Genomic DNA, 22,883 nt, shown 5'->3' on the forward strand with positions numbered 1-22,883 from the left:
AGCTGTTTGGCAGCCATACAGCCAAGGCCTCTGGGCTGCTTTGGCCATGCAGAGCGAAAAACGCTACCCTCCCTCGGTGTCTTTACTGTTCTGAAACAGGAAAAGCAGGTAGGATATGACTGCAGTTCCCTGGAGGTGCACCACACTCCTTCAGGCACCCATGTCCAACTCTCCTCAGCTCCTTTCCCTGACAAAAGGAAGCATGCAGCACAGAAGTGGCTTGGCATCTATAATTTCTTTAGCTTGGCCAGCAATAGCAGCCAAAAACTTTAGACTCCCCAGTCATTTTGCTGCATGTGAAGAGAATCCACGTGACATAATATATCAAATAAAGTATTTTTCAAGGAAAAAAGCGTCCCACCAGATCATGGATAGTGCAGTGTTGACATCCGACCAGGGAGACATTGTTCATGTTACCGTGTATCAGACTGGCAGCACCAACATTTAAGTACATGGATGATAACTAAAGCTAGTAAATGGTTTAGGATACCTACTGTATATACAAACTTAAGTCCTGCACAGGGGGAGATGGAGGAACATGAGGCCATTTCCACCTTCCACTAGTAGCTTTAAAGGTAAAGGTAAAGGTACCCTTGCCCGTACGGGCCAGTCGTGTCCGACTCTAGGGTTGTGCGCCCATCTCACTTAAGAGGCCGGGGGCCAGCGCTGTCTGGAGACACTTCCGGGTCACGTGGCCAGTGTGACGAAGCTGCTCTGGCGAGCCGGCACCAGCACCACACACGGAAACGCCGTTTACCTTCCTGCTATAAAGCGGTACCTATTTATCTACTTGCACAGGGGTGCTTTCGAACTGCTAGGTGGGCAGGAGCTGGGACCGAAGGACGGGAGCTCACCCCGCCGCGGGGATTCGAACCGCTGACCATACGATCGGCAAGTCCTAGGCACTGAGGTTTTACCCACAGTGCCACCCGCGTCCCTACTAGTAGCTTTGGGGTGGCCCAATTCCAGAAGCGGAGATGAAAGCACCCTTGTTTGCAAGGATATATAATCCATGATGATATTCTGTAACTGGACGTAAGCAAATGCTTGTACTGTATGTGTTCTGCTTGCTGAAGGTGGTAGAGGAACAGGGGCACATTCAATAGGATGGTGGAGAACCAAGAATACTCTCCAGTTCTCACTGAGCAAGGAAGTGGTGGGATATCAGATACAGCCCAGTTTATTGAGTGCTAGATGTATGGTGCAATGCTGTGCACCATAGGGTGAGGGTGGTACGGCCCAATAACAGAGCAAATGTTTTGCAAGCAGAAAGTCCCTAGTTTGATTCCTGACAACTCCAGTTAAAAGTTCAAGAGCAGGTGATGAGAGAAAAAAATGCATGAGATATTGGGAAAGCCACTGACAGAATAGTCAGTTGTACAACACAATACAACAAAGCTTTATCTGTTTGTCTTGCTAAGGGTCCTTCCTTTTCCTTGGTCAAATTTTTAGTGACCTCTTCTTAGTTTGTTGCGGCTACTGCATTGTAGAAGCATCCGCTCAACTATTTTGTCAGGCGAGAAAGATGGGTTGCCCTCATTCAAGCTGGGTAAAGTAAGAACTTTGTAACTTTAATAACCAGTGCTCAAGTTTGCCCGTTTCCTTGTTCCTTTCTCACTGCCTCACTTTTTCCTTTTGTGTCGTGTCCTTTGTAGATCGTAAGACTGTAAACAGCACCAGTCTTGCTAATCAAGGATTATTATTTTTTGCAAGCCACTCTGGGAGGTCTTCTTGGCCTGAAGAGCAGGGTAAATGCAGCCAGATGGGGATAACTATTCCCAGGCAGCATAGTAGAAAGTCTGTTTGGGACTGTGTGTTCTCCCTCCCAAAACGTGTGCATCCCCCTCTCATTGACAAACTTGGGGAACAGCCCATAATAGGAACACATTAACAGGACATTAACAGTAGGGAACTAGTTTACATTGTAGTTGATCTAACCAAACTGCTGGTCTAAAAGCAATAGCACCCAAAGCGTGGCAGGTGTTATTTCACAGAAGGTACAAGGCGAGGAGAAAAATGAAGCAGAAGGCCTTTTTCAATGGTTCTGGTGTTGCTCACCGTGAAAAAACCCCCACCATCAATCAGCAGAGAAGGCGGCTAATGCCCCTTACACTTAGGATTAAGGATTATTCAGGTCCACCCTTCTGCCCTCTGCTGTTTATTTGCAAAGTTTCAAAAGCACACACACACATATATATATATATATATATATATATGGACACATGTCCACCTAAAGACCAATGCAACCCTACTCCTCAAGTTTCCTTCGATACATCAACCTACCCAATCTCCATCCCCAGGTGCAGGGTACAAGGCTACAACAAAAAGGAAAATACCACTGCTGCTTAAAAGCCAATTTTTCTTTTGGTCACACTTGTGAAGGCTCATCAGTGTTTGGGACACCTCCCGTCCCGATGGAAAAGCTGAAGGAAGGGTTTACGTGCCCCAGACATGTGACACCTGCTAGTTGCACAGGAACGCTGCCAGTTCCCCAGGCTGATTCCTGGCTAATGGAAGTGGCAAGGTGGTATCTGGGTTGTGCCAAAGTCCTTGAGAGAATTACAGCAGAAGCTATTTGGAAATAACCAGGGAAACAGCAAGGGACAGAGGGATGAAGTGCTTAATGGGGAGGTGGAGAGAGCTGGAGTTCTGACTCGTTGAGAGGAATAAGATTGCTTACAAAACACTGGAGTGGCCTTCCTTGTTTCAGAATGAGCCTTTTGTGCCAGGCCCCAAACAGGGATCTCTTCTGGCTAGAGAACGAGAGAGCCTCTCTTTCTCCTGCCTGTGTTCCACCCCTTCCGATTCAAGGTCCCATCTAGACAAATGTCAGGTTGCTGCATACAAACATTCCCCTTTCAGAAATGCCTCCATTGCCTGGGTGACTAAGCCCTTTCAACAGCTGTGTTATTACTGGAAGGTGGTCAATGTTATTCACACAGAGGACTTGTTTCATACGCCTTGTGAGAAAGGAGGCTTTGCTGCTGCAAACAGAACAGGACTGGAGATCAGTTTGGAGATTTTTGATCAATCTCTCTCTCTCTTTTAAAATCACTATCAAGTTGCACAAATCGTTTGACATATTTCACTAGTTAAAAGCATTAGAGAGAGCTGGTAGCCACTTCCAAGAGGATACCAAGCGATTTCTTCCACCTGTTTGGCAAAGAGCATTAGTCTACTCTAAAACAAAAAGGTTATCTGTTTTCAGGTTCTGCCTAGAAAGGAATATGAGTTATTATAATGACATAGGAATTGATTGTTGCCCATTTTTGTACACTTTCTGGCAGGCAAGACAACACTTCAAAATCAATGGAAATTTGGAGGTTGCTATTAAAGGAGCAATCAATTATAGTCATTTAGGATTAACCAATTGGATATTGATGCTGCTTTAGCAGTTGAGGTGCCGTATATGAAATGCATATCTGTGCAGACTTGGGCAACTTGTGGCCCTTCAGAAGTTATTGGCCTCCAACTCCCATCAACCTCAGCAATGGGAAGGGATTTCAGAGCTGCAACCTAGCATCATCTGCAGGGCTATGGGTTCCCCATCCCCAATGTAGTATATACAATCGCCGCTGGGACTCTTGCCGTTTGATTCCAGAACGGGGGTAATCAATATAAGCAACTCATGCCTTTTCAAGAGCAGGGGGTTGGGCTAAATGGCCCTTGGGGCCCCTCTTCCTAATCTACAATTCTATGATCAAGGTAGAGGAGAGAGAGAGGAAGAGAAGATTCAGAGGTACCTGTGGCCAGAGGAAAATACAAAAGAGCGGCATGGCAGATTTTGGGGACCGCATCCTGTTCACCCGTACTAGGCACTGAGTCGAGAGGGTGTTGCAACAATGACTTAGAATGGAAGGCAAGAGGCGATAAATTTTGGCGCTGCACAGGGCACCACTGAAATCTGAAAGCTCTAAAATCTGCTACTGGTGTGCATGTCTGTATGAAGAAGAGGAGGAGTTTGGATTTGATATCCCGCTTTATCACTACCCAAAGGAGTCTCAAAGCAGCTAATATTCTCCTTTCCCTTCCTCCCCCACAACAAACACTCTGTGAGTGGGGCTGAGAGACTTCAGAGAAGTGTGACTAGCCCAAGGTCACAAAGCAGCTGCATGTGGAGGAGCGGAGACACGAACCTGGTTAAGAGTCTACCGCTCTTAACCACTACACCACACTGGCTCTCTGTGTGGTGGGTTTGGGGCTTTATGTGAGAAAGGACTTGGGGTAAGGTGATTATCTCAAGTTAAGGCAGGTGTGGGAATGTGTGACCCTACAGATGCTGTTGGATTCCATGTCCCATCAGCAACCAGCCGTGTTAGTAGAGCATGAGACTCTTAATCTCAGCATTGTGGGTTCGAATCCCCCACTGGGCAAAAGTTTCCTGCACTGCAGAGGTTTGCACTAGACGATCATTATACCTGTGGTCCTTTGCAATCCTATGATTCTATGATTCAATGGCCAGAAACAATAGGAGTTCAGTTTAACCACATTGGGAGGGTCATAGATTCCCCAGCTCTGCACTAAGTTCACCATCAATCCTCCCCTCTCTTGATCAATATTCTTAGGGAAATGGGAGTGGCCCTGCCTACTGCCTGTCCATGTGAGTGCCAACTATTTCTCCTGAGGGAGTGTGGTTGGGGGGGGGGAAGGTTTTCTCACTTTTGAAGGAGGATCAAGAGAGAAGCTGCTGACTCCCATACACCTCAAACCATCACAAATACACAACAGCCTCCAAACAATAGATTGTCTTGTCACAATCTGTCACTTCCACAAGATCAGCTTATCCCCACATTTAAATACTAGCCATTAATTTGTTCGCAGCAATTGTTGCAATAAACAGCATAAATATTTAGTCAGTGGAAGGACCTAATTTCCATAAGCATGCAAAACAAACATATCCCTCAGAAAGAAAAGCACAGCATCCTTCAAGGGCACCAATGTCAGCCTCCAAGATGTTTCAGTTACAGCATCATAATCAATCTGCATTATCTTGAAGTTAAAATGAAACCACTACAAAGATCTATTCAAGGCATCCTGCCAAGACTGGCATTTTATTCCACTGCCAGAAAATCTTTTGCTCGTTAAACGATGAATTTGTAAGGACTCAACAATGCTAGTGCCTGGTTCCTGGGTTTCTGTGCACAGTAAACAAAGAAACAGTAATTAAACTGTGGTAAAACGGTGGCTTTTAAGGCACCAATCATCTTCATTTGGTGGTTCAAGCAGCCAAGGGATACTGGTTGAAAGAAGTGACTGGACTGAGTCACACAATGAGTCACTGCAGCCATTTTTATTCCTCCGGTGTCCCCCCAATCCAAGCATTCTATATATGCCTGTACACACCCTCTCCGAATCCGAATGTCAAACACCAAAATAACTCTGCCCACCAGGAAACAATTGGAAGCAAAGAATTGCTGCAGACATCTTGGGTCTAGCTTTCTGGACTGCATATTGGAATTGCCCTGCCTTTCCTGAGAGGGAGAAAAGGATGGGTGTTCAAAAGAAGTGAAAAGCCAAGTCAGTAAATTACTATTGGGGCAACATGGAGACACCAGAGAGCAAATAATGTTTGCAGACCAGTGAGTTCAAAGAAGGCATCCTGTGGGTGCCGTAGCCCTTCTTGTGGCATGTAAAAACAAGGGGCCACTGAATTAGTTATGAAATTCATGAGCACAATTTTCAGTGCAGAGCAGCAAAAGTGTTCAAAGGTAGAATTTGAAGGAGCCAGCACTTCAGACCATATAACGCACAGCATGAATGGCTGGGGAAACGCAGCCAGATGGGCGGAGTATAAATAATACAATTGTTGTTGTTGTTGTTGTGCACAGCTGTGTGTGCACAGACCCCCTTCTCCTGCACAATATGTGGAGGTCAGGGAAATGATGGCGGACAATGACGGGGAGGAACCATTCTCCCCTCCATACATTCTTGGAGTGGTGCAAATGTATGAAGGGGTGCTCCTAAGCTTTTAAAAATGCCATGCTACGCCAGTTCCGATGATCTCAGAAAGGTCTCTGCTCTGACATGGACCAGTGTTTGAAGTGGGGGAAGAAAGAAAGGAAAGGAACCAACTGCTGTCAATTCATTCATTTGTATTACACTCAAAGGGACACTTTGACAAATTGATGCCCAAAGCAGCTCACTGGGTAAGGCTTTAGGCAGGTCAGCCTCTCACAGCCTCATTCTATATCACGGGGCTTCTGAGATAACAACCTGACAGCCTCATGTGTGCTGCCTCTTGGAGGAAGAGCAGGATACAAAATAAAGTGTCACCTTCCCACTGATGAGGAACAACAGAGGCAAATGGTTGCAGGTTTCAGTGGCTCAAGATGAAACAGCTGGGGATTGTTTTATACAGTTAAAGGCATGACCAAGTATCACCCAATGTCAATACAGTAGTTTAGCAGAGGTTGGGGAAAGGGGAGCATTTGGAAGAATGAATTCTATAGAAATCAGGAAATCTGCTAGAGTGAATTCTGACCTGGACTCAGGCCAGTCTGTATACTCCTCCTCCGTCTAGAAATGGCAAAGCCAGGGCAGAGCTACAGTCACTCAAATTAGAGCAGGAAACCCAAGCCAAGAATGATCTCACAATGACTTTCACCTTCACGCTTCTCCTTGATTACAGGAGAAAACTACACTTGTATTTTTTTTTTTTTTTTTGGTCACCAAGACAGAAAAGAAAAAGCTATTTGGGGCTGGTGAGGTCAGATCAATGTGAATAAGCTCTCCCCCCCCGGCCCCCCAACATTAGCAGCCAACTCCAATCCAGCGATTTAAAAAAAGAGAGGAAAGACATCAATCATCCTAAGACTCTATCTCCTTTGCTTCCACACATTTCTTGCCAATGCAGAAAGGAAATCTCTCAGGATCGCTGTGCTTGTCAAACTCAATGAAGTCTTTACAAACTGAGTGGAAACGCTGCTCGTGGAATTATAACTTGACTGGAATGTGTGGTTCTAGCAACTTTCCACATGCTATGCACAACGCTTAGAACTAAAACAGGCCAGCCTTAAGATCTGCGACACTGCCACTTATATATTAAAGAAAATGTAAACTCATTGCTGCAAGTCACAAAAGCGGCATGACAGTCTACTATATGGTGTTGTCACATATGCCAGGACAACAGTTCAAGATCACACAATGAACACATCTATCATGACAGCTTCCCCAAGCACAGACTTCACAGTAATTTTCACAACAGCGTATTATAATGCAATCATATTAAAAATGTGAGCCATGGCACATTCCTAATTTCATAAGAAGCAGCCTGAACCCAACCACGTTGCTGGATTTAATCATGTTTTTAAACAATCCCATCATACAATGATAAGTGGCACAACATCTGAAGGGAGCAGGCTCTTCTGCTTGATTTTGCCCTTGCAGCAATCTGTCGTGGTGGTGAACCCACGCCTCTCTGGGTGTGACTCAACTCCAGCTGTCATCAGCCCCAGATAGCATGGCTAATGATCAGGAATTATGACAGTTGTAGTTCAGCAACAACTGGAGGGCCACAGGCTCCCCATCCCTCTTACTGCTTCAAAGGGAAAGATGAGGAGGACTTTGATCTCTTCATACTGCTACCCATAAACCTTCCCATTGGCATGAGCATATTCTGGAGAGGAGATGAGCTCTCTCCTTGTCCACTGCAGGACTTTTTAAAAAGGAAATTGAGAACCGCCCAGTGGTACATGATTGTAATCTGCGTGCCTCGTCTGTGTGTAAATACAATGCTTCCTTGCTTGGAGTCACATTCCATGACATTTAGAAGACAACACAGAATTCCCAGTTCTGAGGATTTTCTCCTACTCTAACACCGCTACCACAGAACTGTGCTATCATCAAGCTTCATGCAAGACATGTCATGAACTCCCAAGAGCAGCTGCAGAATCTGTGAAAAGTGTTCTTGGCAAGGGAAGGAGAAACTAATTTACTTTCAGGTTGTTCTCAGTCACTTTTTACATCACCCAACATAATATAACTTTTGCATCACTTGAATTTCTGAACTGCTTAAATCTTTTCCGGGGGGGCAGGGGCGGATCAGAAACAAATGTTGCTTTCTGAGCTATTTCAAAGGGAAAAAGGCAAAAACGACACTGCCGACATGGGTTGCCATACATTCAGATTTTCCTGGACTGGACATTTCACCAATTTCCACACAGACACTGCTTCTGACCCCAATATTCCAGGTATGTCTGGAAAGTTCTGGATGTATGGCAACCTTATCTTTTCAGAACTGTCTTTCCCCCTCACTGGAACTAACCCATTTTGAGTCTGGCTGCCCATTAAAATAAGCCCTGGTTCACTGCAATCCACAAGTCAGAAGGGAGCCCATGTGGAAATAGGTGAGTGGAGTTGTCCTGGATAACCTTCTCTCTTGCCTTAATACAAGGAGAAGAGGACAGGCCTTCGTTCTCCTTTACCACCTTCTTTTAAAACACACACATCATACCCACTCAGCCCGACTTACATCAATACCCCTTTTCAAGTTACTACATTAGCTATGTAAACAACAATTCTTCCAGGTACTTACTAATTTGGTTGTCGATCTTGAAAGCAATGTCCATGTGCAAAATGTAGACCATAAACTGGAACCAGGGGCTCATCTCCCTGTGGGGGAGTGGCATGTGAATTGAGAACACAATATCGTTGGCTTCGATTTGCCTGCTCATCGCTTCATCAAAGTCTCTGATTTTTTCACACTGGTCAGGTCCCCAGGGCATAAGCCATTTGCTCCTGTGGTGGTTCTTCCGGACATCTATGCACTTTATTGCCACATAGGGCACAGCTGCAGTGGGACCTGGAGCTGAGGAGGAGAAGGGGGGCGGGGAAGAAACACAAAAGAACAGTTTATAAACTAGTTACAGATAGGTAGCCGTGTTGGTCTGCCATAGTCAAAACAAAATAAAAAAATTCCTTCCAGTAGCACCTTAAAGACCAACTAAGTTAGTTCTTGGTATGAGCTTTCGTGTGCTTTCCCCAGCCCTCACTTCTTACTGGCTCTGCTTTGCCCCTCAAGTGTTTTTGCCTGGCTGGAATGCCTTCTTGAACTGTGATGTCTCTTGCCTGAATGGAAAATCCAGAGGCGGGGGCATGTTGAAACCAGCCTGCTGTACAAAGGCAAGATTTACACCCATTACTCTGCCCATTTTTGCCTCTGGCCCCTTCTCAGATGAGTGTGGCCCTTGGGCTCAAAGAAGGTTCCCACCCCTGCCTTAAATCAAGATAGCAAAGCAAAACACACACACACAAATAGCAATACTGCGTCACTTCAACACCGCCATTTTGGTTGTTTCATTTGGATGGTGCCAGTTCCAAGGAGAACAATGGTCTAGAGAAGGGTCTTTCCAAACTTGGGTCCCCAGCTGTTTTTGGACTACAATTCCCATCACTCCTGACCACTTGTCCTACTAGCCAGGGATGGGAGTTGTAGTCCAAAAACAGCTGGAGACCCAAGCTTGGGAAACCCTGACCTAGACAGAGATGGAACATGGGAATGCAGGAAACTGCCTTATAGCAAATCAGACCATTGGTTCATCTAGATCTGTACTGTCTACACAGATAACACCTCTCAAGAGAATCTTTCCTAGCCCTACCTTGAGATTCCAAAGACTAGCCTGGGACCTTCTGCATGCAACGCATGTGCCCTTCCATGGCTGTAGCTTGTGTCCCAGCTATGTGGTATAGGCTGAAGCTGGAAAGCAGAACTCCTAGCTACTGGGTGATGGCACTAACAGTACTTCTTCTGGGAGAATGCAACCCCATCAAGAATAGTCAACTGGTCAATTTACCAAACTTAGCAATTGCTCACTCACAAAGCTTCTGATGTCTTGCCAGGATTCAGCTTCAGTTTACTAGTCCTCATCCAGCCCTTCATCTACTCCACAAATCAGTCCGTGAATTGCATGGTCTCATCAGGTTCAGATGTTATAGAGAAATGAGTGCCATCAGTGAACTGGTGACACCTTGCTCCAAATTGCCTAATGCCACTCCCAATGGTGTTAAAGAGTGTCTGACACACATGCAAAAGATCCATTCAGTCACATGTAACAGCTTTAAGTGGGTTTTAAAAAGAATTTGGGACAATATGGGACCCTGAGGCCACTCTGCAAATGGTCCTGCAGGTAGAACAGAACCACTGAAGGACAATGCCAGCATCTTCCATCTGACAGAGCTGGTCTAGGAGGATACGGTGGTTGATGCTATCAAAAGCTACTAAGAGAAAAAGTAGCAGGGTTGCAACTCCTCCTGCCCCAATGAAGAACATCCATCAGATCAACCAAGGCCAATTCCGTCCCAAAACCAGTTCTGAAGCCAAAATCAAGTTAGTCAACAAAACCTGCATCTTCCAACAATGTCTGTAGTTGTGCTGCCACAGTACTCTTTTAGTCACCTTGACCAAGAAAAGAATATTGGCATTCTATTGTAGTTTTATATAGGCAATGACCGTTTTGTGCAGGGGTTGTGTTCCTGACCCCCATGCACATTGGTGGAGCATGCATAATCCCACCCCCTTTTCCAGCCACATCTGGGTTATGGCAATATGCACGTGAAAGGGCACACGTTCTCGGAACGTCTGCAAAATGGGAGTTGCCTGTATTTCGTAATAATATAAATAAAACAGGGTGCAGCAGAAGGGGAGAAACAACAACTCCATGGGGAAAGGAGCAGGAAATCAACAAAAATAAGAGAAAATTTGAAACTGTGTTATGACTGTATATGTTAAAAATGTTGTACAGTGGTGCCTCGCAAGACGAAATTAATCCGTTCCGTGAAGCTCTTCAGCAAGCCCATTGACAGCTTAGCGGATTAGCGGCTTTTAGCGATCAGCTGTTAAGCGGCTTATCAGCTTAGGAAAAGGGGGGGAAAAGGGGAAAAAAACCCGCAGGAACTCGCAAGACATATTTGTCTTGCGAAGCAAGCCCATAGGGAAACTCGTTTTGCGAAGCGCCTCCAGAACGGAAAACCCTTTCGTCTAGCGGGTTTTCCGTCTTGCGAGGCGTTCGTCTTGCGGGGCACCACCAATGCTTTTGGTCAGTCTCCTCAAAAAAAGCTCAACAACTCTTGCTTAACAAACAGCTCCATATCCTAAACCAGTGTGCTCCCCAAAGAAAGCTCAACAAGTCTGGTCAATCCAATGGGCAGATCACTGTCGGTTTATTTATAGTGGGAATAGATCGCAGTCTCTAGGCCATGCCATGCTCCCAATAGGCCATGGTGAAAGAATGGCCATGAAAAGAAACTCAAAATACTGCTGAATCTATGCCAGTAATAGACCTTTCAGGATGGGATTAGAGGGATTCTGCTATAGTTGTGTACAGAAGATAGCTGCATAGCTCTCAAAAAGTCGGCGGCAGTGAATGGCTCCACACATCCTGCCTTTTGTTTTGCCCCATGGAGCACATACTTGTATCAGTAACTCTGGTCAATTAGCTGGTCATATGAGCTTCCTAATCCTGCGCATCAAGCAATGACTTGCTCCAATGAACCAGAACAGAGCATATTCTTGTGCTTCTGGCCCACCAGAGAGAGGGCTATTCCCTTTTGTTGCTGGATCACATAAAATTCTTTCCAAAGCGGGATGTGCAAACCACTGAGTAGCTGGTGCTTCACTGGATCAGATATGCTATAATACAGACACGTTTCCATGGTCAAGGGTCCATCGATTTTGGCTCGGCTTTGTAGTCAGCCCTTATTAGTGGCTCCCACCAATCCTTACCGCCTAACAAGCCTCTGGCATGCAGGGGGCTCAGGGAAGAGGCCAGGATCCTGTGTCATGCAGAGCTGCTCAGCAGACAGTAGAGGGACGAGGCCAAAAGCCTAGAGGGCAGCCCAATGTGTGAGACCTCCCCAGAGTCATCTGCAACTGGGATAAGACTCCAGGGAGGGAATCCGCCACTGAGCATGCTGGCAACCACAGATTTGTGGACACCTGTACAAGGTTGCTGCCTTTTTTTAAAAAAACCTAGCTTTTATTTTGTTCATAAAGATAAATGGCAGGCAGGGAAAGGATAAGCAAAGTCTCCCAGTATTTAAGCCACAAGCCCATAGGTCATGCAACTACTTCAGAAGCAAAGGAAATCTGCAGGCTGTTAGCCGACCATTCCTAAAGCCACACACATGGCATTGCAGATTATGCTAAATGTCACAAGCAAATTAAACCATAGCACAAGAGTATTCTGGTAAGGTTCCTATTACTGTGTGTATGAATCTCCAGGCTTAATTTTTAATATGCAGGGATGGGGGATTAAAAGCACATCCCCCCCCCTGAACTTCCCCCAAAAATCATCCTCTCAGGCTGGGGGGCGGGGGAGAGAATGCCCAGTAATTGCTTTTTAAAGAACAAAGGACTAAAAAAGTGAAACAAAACCAGATTCCAGTCCTCACCCGCCTCTTCTCTCAGCCCATTCGTCTGTCCCCTGCAATGAAATCAGTCCTGTAAAGCACCAATCTGATTATTTGTAATGGGTTTCCGTACGTTCCTGCTTTCCTTGCTATATGTCCAATTGCAGCAAATACTTAGCATATAACCACAATGCAAAAAATTTTGCGTAAAGAAATGTCTGTGTCCTGCTTGGCACAGCACTCTCTTCTCCCGAGCTTTGTTCCGCATCATGCTTTGCAATCCCGTTCAACCGACTCTGCTGCCATTCCAAAGACATCCACCACCATCACCTTTTGGCTCAACACTTCTTTCCTACTGTACAGCGCTGAAGCCAGCTCTGTCATACATGCCAAATGGTGATGATGCTTATCTACTGTACCACCCCCAACAAGTCAAGAAAATATGCGAGTTACCTCTTCTTCACAGTTGTTTAACTTTACAGTGGTACCTCGGGTTACATATGCTTCAGGTTACATATGCTTCAGGTTACAGACTCCGCTAACCCAGAAATAGTGCTTCAGGTTAAGAACTTTGCTTCAGGATAAGAACAGAAATCGGGCTCCAGCGGCGCAGCAGCAGCAGCAACAGCAGGAGGAGGCCCCATTAGCTAAAGTGGTGCTTCAGGTTAAGAACAGTTTCAGGTTAAGTATGGACCTCTGGGAAAAATTATTTAACCCGAGGTACCACTGTATTTGGAAAGGCACTATGGGCCAGAGGTTTTCAATCATTCTGAGTCCACGGCTCCCTTGACCAACTACATTCTTTCTGCGGCACCCCTGTGGGGCTCAGGAGCCCAGACCCCAGGGTGCCACGGCCCACCGGTTTAAAACCACTGCTATGGGCCACAAGTTTAAAACAGTGTTAAAGTTATGGCAGGGTATCTAAAGTCCTGCTGAGTTCATGGGTAAGAAGGAGGAGAGGCAGGAGGAGGGGCTTTTTTGCAGAACAGCATTTGTTTAATTGAGAACTGTCTACTTCAAATACAAAGACCTCACAGAGTTTTTTATCTGAAGAGCTGTGTCTGGAATGTCTGGCTCTTCTCAAAGAGTATTGCTTGAATTCAAGCCATTCATGCAGAATGGTGGCTGTAATGTTCCCCTTTAGATGTTGGGGGATTTGTTGGCCAATACAAAAAATAAAAATAGAAGCAAAGTGGGTGGAACAAAGGACCTTGGGGGCAAAAAAAAAAAAAGAAGTCTGTTGAAGTTTGGACCAGATGTCCTTTAAAACACAGCACGACAGATAAAATCTGGGTGACAGTCAACTTGAGCATCTAACTCAGAGAGATGCTCTGTTTAGTTCTACCTTGTTTCTGGCATTTTATATGTTTGTCACTATTAGTTGAACAAAACATAACATTTACTGAAGTATTTGATTTGTTTACAAAATTATTAACTTGGGTAATTTTGTAAATAAATACTTAAGAACAAAAACTTACAAGTGAGAAGCTACAATGTCAGAGAGCACTAAACAATACAGCCTCTCCAGTTCAGTTATATTCCCATCCATTCTGTTCAGCAGTTAGCAAACAAGTATTCATCACATGTGCTCCCCACCCAGTCCCCTCCACTGGGAAGAAATGAGAAGCATAGCTACCCCTTTTCCTCAAGCAGGTCCTCTGCCTTTCCTCGCTGGAATTATCAATCTGAATTGAATAGTTTGTGTTTCCAGAAGAAAGTGTTCTAATTTCTAGAGGGATAGCAGTGCTAGTGTTAACAACACTCTTGTGTGTCATCTTAAAGACTAAGAAATGTTACCATGGCACAAGCATTTCCAGACTACAATACTCTTCAGATATGGTGATGGGGAAGATAAAGTTGGAAGCCTGGGGTCAGAGGGAAAGTACAGATAGTGACAACTCAATCAGAAGCAGAATGCATGCAAAGTAACCGCAGTGATTGCTTTATCACCCATCAACTTACCATGCTAATTAACATCTGTAGAAGAAAGGGAAGCCACTGTCCCTACTGAGACCTGAGAGAGGAGTTGAACTTATATCACTGGTTTATGAATATTGCCATTCCTCATATGGGATTTGCGTCCACCGACACAATTGCTTAGGGATTGGCCTGATGGACCTACGCAGAATGCAGAAGGGGCATTGTATGCAGATGATGGCATACATGGAAGATGAGCAAGGGGGAATAAAATGCTGACATTATTAGCTCCTAGAATGGTACTGACAGAGAAAATGTGGGGACAAATTTGCCACCTGGATTTTGCACGGTCTCATTATTGTGATGTTCAGCTGGAAAGATGATTTAGGTCAAAGGTTTTCAACCTTTTTGAGTCCATGGCTCCCTTGACCAACTACATTCTTTCTGCGGCACCCCTGTGGGGCTCAGGAGCCCAGTCGTGTCAACCCTTTCCTGCAGAGCTGGCAGCCTCTCACCCTTTTTTGAACATCCTCCCTTGTGGAGTGTTCCCTCAGATTCATGCAGCTGCTGGGTGACCTTGGGCTAGTCACACTTCTTTGAAGTCTCTCAGCCCCGCTCACCTCACAGAGTGTTTGTTGTGGGGGAGGAAGGGAAAGGAGAATGTTAGCCGCTTCGGGTAGAGATAAAGCGGGATATCAAATCCAAACTCTTCTTCCTCCTCTTCTCCTTGTGGGTCCTCTGGGCAGCCGTTGCTGCCACCCCAGATCTCTGAGCTGCCCCCACCCCAAAAAGGTGCCTCCTCACACAGCTCCACAGGGGCCTGGGACTTGTCTGTCCATTCCCAACAGCAAGGGCTGGCAGACTGACTGACTGGGTTTCCTCGCCTGCTTGCTTGCGTACTCCGAGGCCACCTCAGCTCCTGGCAACCAGCACTCCCTGGTCAGCCCTAGAGGCACCATTCACCTGCAGAGCTTGTAGCCAGGGCTGCGCAGAAGCTTTAGGGAGGCAGAGACACGAGAGGGCATCAAAGCAGGGAGGGAAGAGGGGCAGAGGCCAGCGTTGCCCGCAGCACCCCATACCATCATTCAAGGCACCCCAGGGTGCCACAGCACACCAGTTGAAAATCACTGGTTTAGGTTACGGAGCTGTTTGTTAAGCAAGTATAAGCCCACAACCCAAGGCCTGAGAGAGGAAAGTATAATTCTACAAAACTGGTTTTAGATCTATGATACATTGGGGTAGTTTTAGTTGAGAGCAATAGCTGGCAACAAGTGGTAGCCTGCCACCTTATCTTCTGGGTCTGTCTTATAGGAGGCTATTCCTGGACATCAATTCACCCTTGTTAGTCTTTGTTAGATGGCTATTGTACTATCAGATGTGCCTGGTGTCAAGTTGTGAGTCTATTTGATGGGTCAGAACAAATGTGGTTTTATTGCAGGGTTTGGCTATTCTACACAATAGGCTGCCCACGTTGTACACTTTCTGGAGAAGGAACCCAGGGCTTTGGTCCTTAAAGTACTTCTTGGTGATGATGGTACCCACAAAGTCATAACAAGTGTTTGCTAGCAGCTCGCCAGAGGCACAGTCTGAATGTTTGTAGACATGTGCAACAAAATTCTTCTTCCCCTTAATAATGGCATTTATCATGTGCTTTCCTGAAATGGAAGTTAGAAGGGCTCCAAATTAAACACACACATGCCCTGGCACGCAAAAATGCATTTAGGGTACTGCAGACAGTTGTTCCACTGCACTAAAACTAACACTTTAGCCCCTCAACCAATCTTTGCTGCAGTGATTCCTGGTCTGCAGTCCACAGCTCTTGAAGGAAGCTTTCCTTGAGAAAGCTGTGCTAAGAACAGCAGCTTCTCAACTGCTTTCCAAATCTATGTTTTTATGAGGTCTGACTGGGAGTGAAGTGTTTGGCATTCCACACCTACTCCCAACAGCATTATACAGACAGTTTATAATGAGCTATATGTGATTCAGACCCTACTCCACCCTAGTTTCATCTTTAAAGGAGGGGAGGGTACAGTTCTTGTGACCAGAAGTCCATAGCCTCCCAAAATGGAAGCTCAGGAAGATTCCTCTGACTAGGCCCCTTGAACCTTTGCTAGAGTCCCACCACATGTCTGCAGCCAATTTCTTGGTTTTACCTCAAGACACCTTTCTGGAAACTTTCAACCATGGGGGGCGGGGATGTTTGCTCTAATAGTGAAACACAAACTGCTATGGCCTGCGTAAGTACTGTTTAATCTAAATACACCACAGGCTCCCAGATCAACATTTAAAATGTATCTGCAGCTGGAATTTTGCCCTTCTTTTATTTTTTACAGCTCCTTTCTGTGTTTCAGATTATTTACCGATCTTTGTTTCACGCCCCAATGGATCGTTCAGAAAAATCTGAATCGCAGGGTGTCCACACTGATTAAAACTTGAAGCCTAGTGACCTCGTGTGATGTTAACTACTCCCATGCTCCAAGAGCTCTCTGCTTTTCTGTTCAATTACCCCCTTCTGTGCAGAGCTATCGCTACCAAATGAGTGCATACAATGGGCTTCTGCTTCATTACACTAACCAACAGGAGGGCAGGAATAAACAAGCTAATTTATCATCCTCAACTCTCACATCGCTAGCCTACATCACAAATCTGTTTCTGTGGAAAGAATTAAAAAAAAAACCCACTGACTTGCAACTAGCTCAGCTCATAGCACTTTACAACCAAGTCAGACTTTTAGCAGACGCTCTTCCCTTTTGGTAGTTTTTGCACAGTTCGGCTACACTTCTACACATCCTTACATGTGAGACTGTCCCACTGAAATCAGAAGACCTTGCTTCCCAGTAAAGAGGTTTAGGATTCTGCTTATGTATGTTGTGTTTTTCGTGAGTGCGACTTAATCGGTATAAGGTACACTGAACTTAAGGGAGAGTGGCCTACTTACTTTTTACTGGATTCAGCAACAGGATTTTTTCTGCAGTCTCTCTCCTCCAATTCTCAACCAGTGCTGCCATAGTTCAGTTATTTCCCCATGTTTGTGCCTTTCCTATAAAAGTATCAAAAGGCAGCAATTTTCTACACCCTTTTCTCCTAGAACATGCTGCCCCCAACCAGAAGCACAAGGCAAGGTTGTTTCTCCAGAGAAATCATTATGACCAAGTTGATTTTGAAAATTTTCCAAAGAAGCACTGTTGACCATGAATGATGTCATAAATTGTTGTTGCTGCTGCTGCTGCTAAGAATTACATTTGTATACTGCCCTTCATCTGTAGAACTCAGGGCCGTTCACAAAATAACAAGAATAAAAACAACAACAAACCAATAATCTCCCCTCCCACAACACATTTAAAAGGGCATTAGATGTCAATCAGCCAAAGGCCTGGTTGAAAAGGAACAGTTTTTGCCTGGCACCTAAAGGTGTACAATGAAGGTGCCAAAGAAATCTCCATGAGGAGAGCATTAAGTAGGATTAGATAGCAAGTTTACTACTATATACTTCTTGAAGCAGCCAATGACTACAGCAGTTTGAATTCTGTAGCATATTTTCACTGTGACCCTCCAAGCCAATTCAAAACACACACACACACACACACACACACACACGGGAAACATTTGCTAATTGCAGCATCGTCCAAGCCCTCCTTTTGTCGATTTTTACTCTGGATAAAAACACATTTCCTGCTCCTTCAGCCAGACTATTAAATCTCTCACAACACAAGTCTAAATAGCAGTGATGACCCAACATTATTCACAGCAGAGGCGAGAGCACAGCTCTGAGAGGAAAAACAGTGTCTTTCAAGCTGAAACATTTCAATTCTACAGTGTCTAATCCGCAGGTAACTACTGGTACCTCATAAAACAGTTTATTTAGACTAGCCTGTCCCCCCTAGACATAACTCTGCATCTACCACATACATGCCTGAAGGAATACTAAAGTATCCTTGGTATGTGCACAGAGCCTTTTCATCTCAAGGGAAGCATTCCTAGCTTACAGAAAGAGTTTGAATTTTAGCTTCAGGCAAAACAGAAGCCTTCTTTGCTGGAGGAGAAACCATTTCCCTTCCCAAACATGCCAAGCTCCTTAAAGCAGGGGAAAATCTTCATTTTTAAAATGAGATTAGGGTTTCTGACACTATCATAGCACTTTTAGTCTTGTTTTATCTTCTCAACCACTCCCATGATAAGAGGTTAAGCTACAAAAGAGCGACTTTGTGATGGGCTTTTAATCGGGATCTTTTATATACCAAACCCATCAGACTCCCAAATCAGATTCACTAACAGCTTCAGAAGGTGAGGGGGATTATTGAGAAAGAAACCAGCAGTAACATTTTACTTTGGCCTCTAGTAATAGCTCTGACAATCCTTCCTAGTATCTGGAAAGAACTACAGCGGAGTGCTGTATCACATAAAACTAAGCAAAGACACTATTATAGCTATAAAGCCGTTTACTGTAAGTTATGCCATTACAAGAGATAAAGGCAAGGCAATGCAGTTTTGGTAGGATCTGAAGTATTCCCCCTCAAGTCCTTATTATCTATTCTTCACCACTCTTAAAAACAAACAGATTTGTGCCAAGTAGTTTCATTTTCCAGTGCATTTTCCCATTCAGCTGCAATTAACAGATATTCACTGAAGAAGGGAGTAGACATGACCTTTCTTGTCTATTTCCTATCTCAAGAATCTATGCTAAGACTGCAGGCTGAATATTTTCAAACAGAAGGGCCCCCATGCAGCATTCATACCCTGAGTACAGCATGTACCTATTCAGTAGAGCAGCCCTAGCCACAGATGTGGCAAGGGATCCCAGTGTTTAAAACTGCATGACGGAATAAAATAAGCAAAACTAATCTTGAATAAAGATAGGCAATCTGATATAGGGTCATCCATGAAGCACAGAACTTGATAAGTGTTGACCAAGGTAAACCTTGTTAACTTCTAGGGACTTTCTTTTAAGGATCAAAGAACAAGCCAGTCCCACCTCAGCCAAGAGTTCACCCTTGACCATGAGAATCATAGAAATGTAGAATGGGAAGGGACCCTGAGGATCATGCAGTCAAACCCCAAAATACAGGAATATGCAACTGTTCCATATGGGGAATCGAACCTGCAACCTTGGCATTCTCAACACCATGCTGTAACTAGCTGAGCTATCTAGGATTTTGTCACGAACATGGATCTTCTATGGGAGATCGCCCACACACTATAAACCACTACCAGTTGATTGAAAAAAATGACCCTTGGAGTTGATGGATGGAAATTATTATTAGGGGACTGAATGTAAGTGCAAGGTTACCACTACAAATTCATTAAGCCACAATCTTAAGTATCCTCACATAGTCTGGAATCAGAAATCACACTCCTCATTGAACTAACCATATTTTGTTGGATTCAGAATGTACAAACTCCCGTCCCTCCTTATATACCCTCTGTAAAACAACAACAACAACCCCAAACCTCCATTGTAACAGCGCGCAGAATTTTATCTGGAAATTTAGTATTCAAAAGTATTCCAGAGTCTTGTATTTGAATTGGAAGCTATGCTTCTGAAGGATGTATTCATGGCTCAAACATACTGAACCAGAAAACCTGAGTTACGTAATGGCATACAACAGCAAAATCATGTAGCCGCTATTCTACAATTTGATCTAAAGCAGGCATGGCCAAACCTGGTCCTCCAGTTGTTTTGGGACTACAAATCCCATCATCCCTAGCTAACAGGACCAATGGTCAGGGAAGATGGGAATTGTAGTCCCAAAACAGCTGGAGGGCCAAGTTTGGCCATGATCTAAAGCAATCTGTGGTCCTCCAGATGTTACTTGACTACAACTCCCATCACCCCTGGCTATTGACCATGGTTGTTGGGACAAATGGGCGTTCAACATCTGGAGTCCAGCAACTTCTGGAGGACGACAGGTCTCTTACCCCCATCTAAATGTTCTATCATGGTGCCTTAAAATATTCTCCACGCTTTCAGAACTTGAAGGTGGAAGGCATTTTAAGCAAGCACTGTGCATTAGGACAAACTAAATCAACTTTCAAAAATAAAAATATAACCCCAGCACATGATGTGGTTAAGATGAGGTGGGATAACAAACTGGCACGATCCTCGAAATAAAAACCTCTGTGAAGTTTGTTGCAACATGCCTCAGATTTGCCTGTAACAACCCATTAGTGGTGTCTTGCAGACTCACATTGGGGGAAACCTTCATGCTATGAGATGAACCTTAAAATTGAGAATTAAAACAAAGGATTTGGGGTATGCTTGTTCCAGAGCCAGAACAATTAAAGGTTACGTCACTGCTTAAGAAACTGCCTGGAGCAAGAGTTTTCAGAGTGCTGAGCACACTCTAAGGAGAGCAAGATTTTAAGTAGTCTCTCTCCCTCTAAGCATTTGCTCCACTAACATTTCCCATAAAGGTCACTCCATATTCATTTTTCTTAAGACATAAGCAGGTTTGCCCGGAAAGGGTTTTTTTTCTTCTGCATCTTAAGACAGATACAGTGTGTGCAGGTAACTAGCAATTTGGATTGTGCTTCTTAATTTAAAACAAAAAACAAAAGAAAAACAAGCGAGCGCTAAACAGAATTATTTATTTGCGAAGCAAAGCAAGGGCACTGGGTTACTAGACTATTCACCATATCATTTCCCTGTACCGTGCGACGGATGTCAGAATAAAGGTGCAAGTTTTGAGGCACAGATAGATAATAAAAAATAGTGAGTATCTGTCTGATCTAGAAACAAGGATTAGCACCCAGGTCGGGGATCTGAAAAGAAAAAGCCCTCAAATAGAATGGAACATGTTTCCACTTTTGTTTGCCATTTCATGCCCCCAAATTATTTTTAACACAGCTTGTTGAATTAAGCATTTCCTCAGTTCCTACCATTTAGTTATCTGTAAACGTAGGAATTTCGACTTGGGAGAGCAGCAACCCCATAAGTTTCAGACAGTCAAAGACAACAGAGGGAAGATTTTTGTGGGAATCCCTGGCTGAAGCCAATCTTCCTATATCCCAGAAATGGGAGGGTTAGGAGGGAGACAGTTGAACTGTGCATCCATGCAGCACAACTTTTACTTCGCCCGGAAGGAGGGCGCGAGGGGGGGGGAAACAAAAAAAACCTTTTGTCCACCCAATATGTTTAAAGATAGGTGCACCTCCCCCCCCCCCCAGCAAGATCTCAGGTAAGTGGTTAAGTTGCCTCCATCGAGACAGGAGCAAAGAATCGAAGGGAGTGTGTGCAAATAATAATAATAACCCTTCACCCTTCGTGTTTGTGTGTGTGTGTGTGGGGGTGTCACTTCCTTCTTCTCCCGAGGGAGCGTCCTTGCCCCCCTTACAGCCTTCAATCCAAACTTACGAGACTGCCTAAGCAAATGTAAGCCTGGCTCGAGAAAGAAAGGAACACAAGAGAAAGGCAGATCCCCGTCAAGGAGGCACAATGCGCAAACATTCCTTTCGTGGGCTCGAGTAGCTCTTCTTCTCATTGCAATTGAAAGAGATTAGCTCTCTCCCTGCAGCCCAGTCGGAGAGGAAGGGGAAGGGAGGGAGATCGTCGGGACGAGGCAGAAGTAATAGGGAATATCAACTTCGCGTTTCACACAATCTCCCCCCCCCCCCGCCGGCTTTCTTGAAGAAACCAAGTCGCCATGCTTAAAAGGTTTCGCCTTTCCACTCGCTTCCTTGGTGCAGATCCTGGAAGCGAGGCCGAAACACACACACACCCAAACACACACACACACACACCCCGAACAAACTTTTTTCTGCCCCGAGCCTGTGCGCGCGCCCCTCCCTCCCTCCCTCCTTCCTTCCTTCCCTCCCTTCTTTCTCCTTCCTTTGCAGCCACTCGAGTGCAGGGGGCACAAAGAGGCCCGTGGCGCGGTGTTTTCTTAACTACAATAGCCCGGCTAATTAGATCACAGAAGCAAAGTCTCGAAAACAGGGAAGAGAGAAGCCAGAAAGAGAAAGAGAGAGAGAGAAAGGCGAAGGAAAAGAAGGATAAAGTTTGCCCCTGCGACGCACTTACCGATCAGACCTCCCACCAGAAAGGCGATGATTTGGAAAATCAGCAAGATCACGCCAACAATGCACAGCTTCTTAGTGCTCATGTTCTCGATAATTGCCCCTGCCATTTTTTGCAGCTTGCTCCCTTTGCACAAGCTACTGCGGCAAAAGTTAAGGCTGTCAGGGATGGGGAGGGAGAGCGGCGGCCGCCTCGGCACTGATTGCCCGGGCAAGTCCGGATCCGAATCCCGCTCTGCCGGGAGCTGTGATTGTGGCCGGCGCTCGGCTGCATGTGGCTGCTTTAAAGGAGCAGGAAAGCGGATCACATGATACCCACCTCCCTCCGTCGCCGCCTCCTCCTCCCGCCTTCCTCTGCTATTCAGCAGCAATTGGTGTCAAGTCTCGCAAAGCGGTGGGGGGCAAGACGGAGGAAGGGGGCTTGGAATTAACAAGTGGAAAGTGGACCAGGCGGGTTCCCCCCCAACTCCAGAAAGGGCTCTTTGGGTCTCTCCCGGGGCCTAGCCCGGCGAGAACAAAAAGCCCCCAGAAAGTTCACCAGACTTGGGGATGGATGTTAAGGAAGGATAACACGAAGATGCTATTAAGATGTGTCCTTTAAAAACGAT

At 45.2% G+C, this 22,883-nt stretch overlaps 1 protein-coding gene across 1 annotated transcript in view; it reads right to left on the minus strand.

The window, feature by feature from the left end:
• Positions 1–22,561, minus strand: part of WLS (Wnt ligand secretion mediator) — a 39,673-nt gene extending 17,112 nt beyond the window's left edge. The window contains exons 1-2 of the mRNA XM_079982041.1: positions 22,280–22,561; positions 8,534–8,806 (exon numbers count right to left, since the gene is read on the minus strand). Of these exons, the coding sequence (XP_079838167.1) occupies positions 8,534–8,806; positions 22,280–22,385 (379 nt within the window). The 5' untranslated portion in view covers positions 22,386–22,561. The remainder of the gene's footprint in view (positions 1–8,533; positions 8,807–22,279) is intronic.
• Between the last annotated feature and the right edge of the window lie 322 nt (positions 22,562–22,883).

This window comes from Podarcis cretensis, assembly GCF_951804945.1.
Source record: "Podarcis cretensis genome assembly, chromosome: 6".
Taxonomy (NCBI): Eukaryota; Metazoa; Chordata; class Lepidosauria; order Squamata; family Lacertidae; genus Podarcis; species Podarcis cretensis.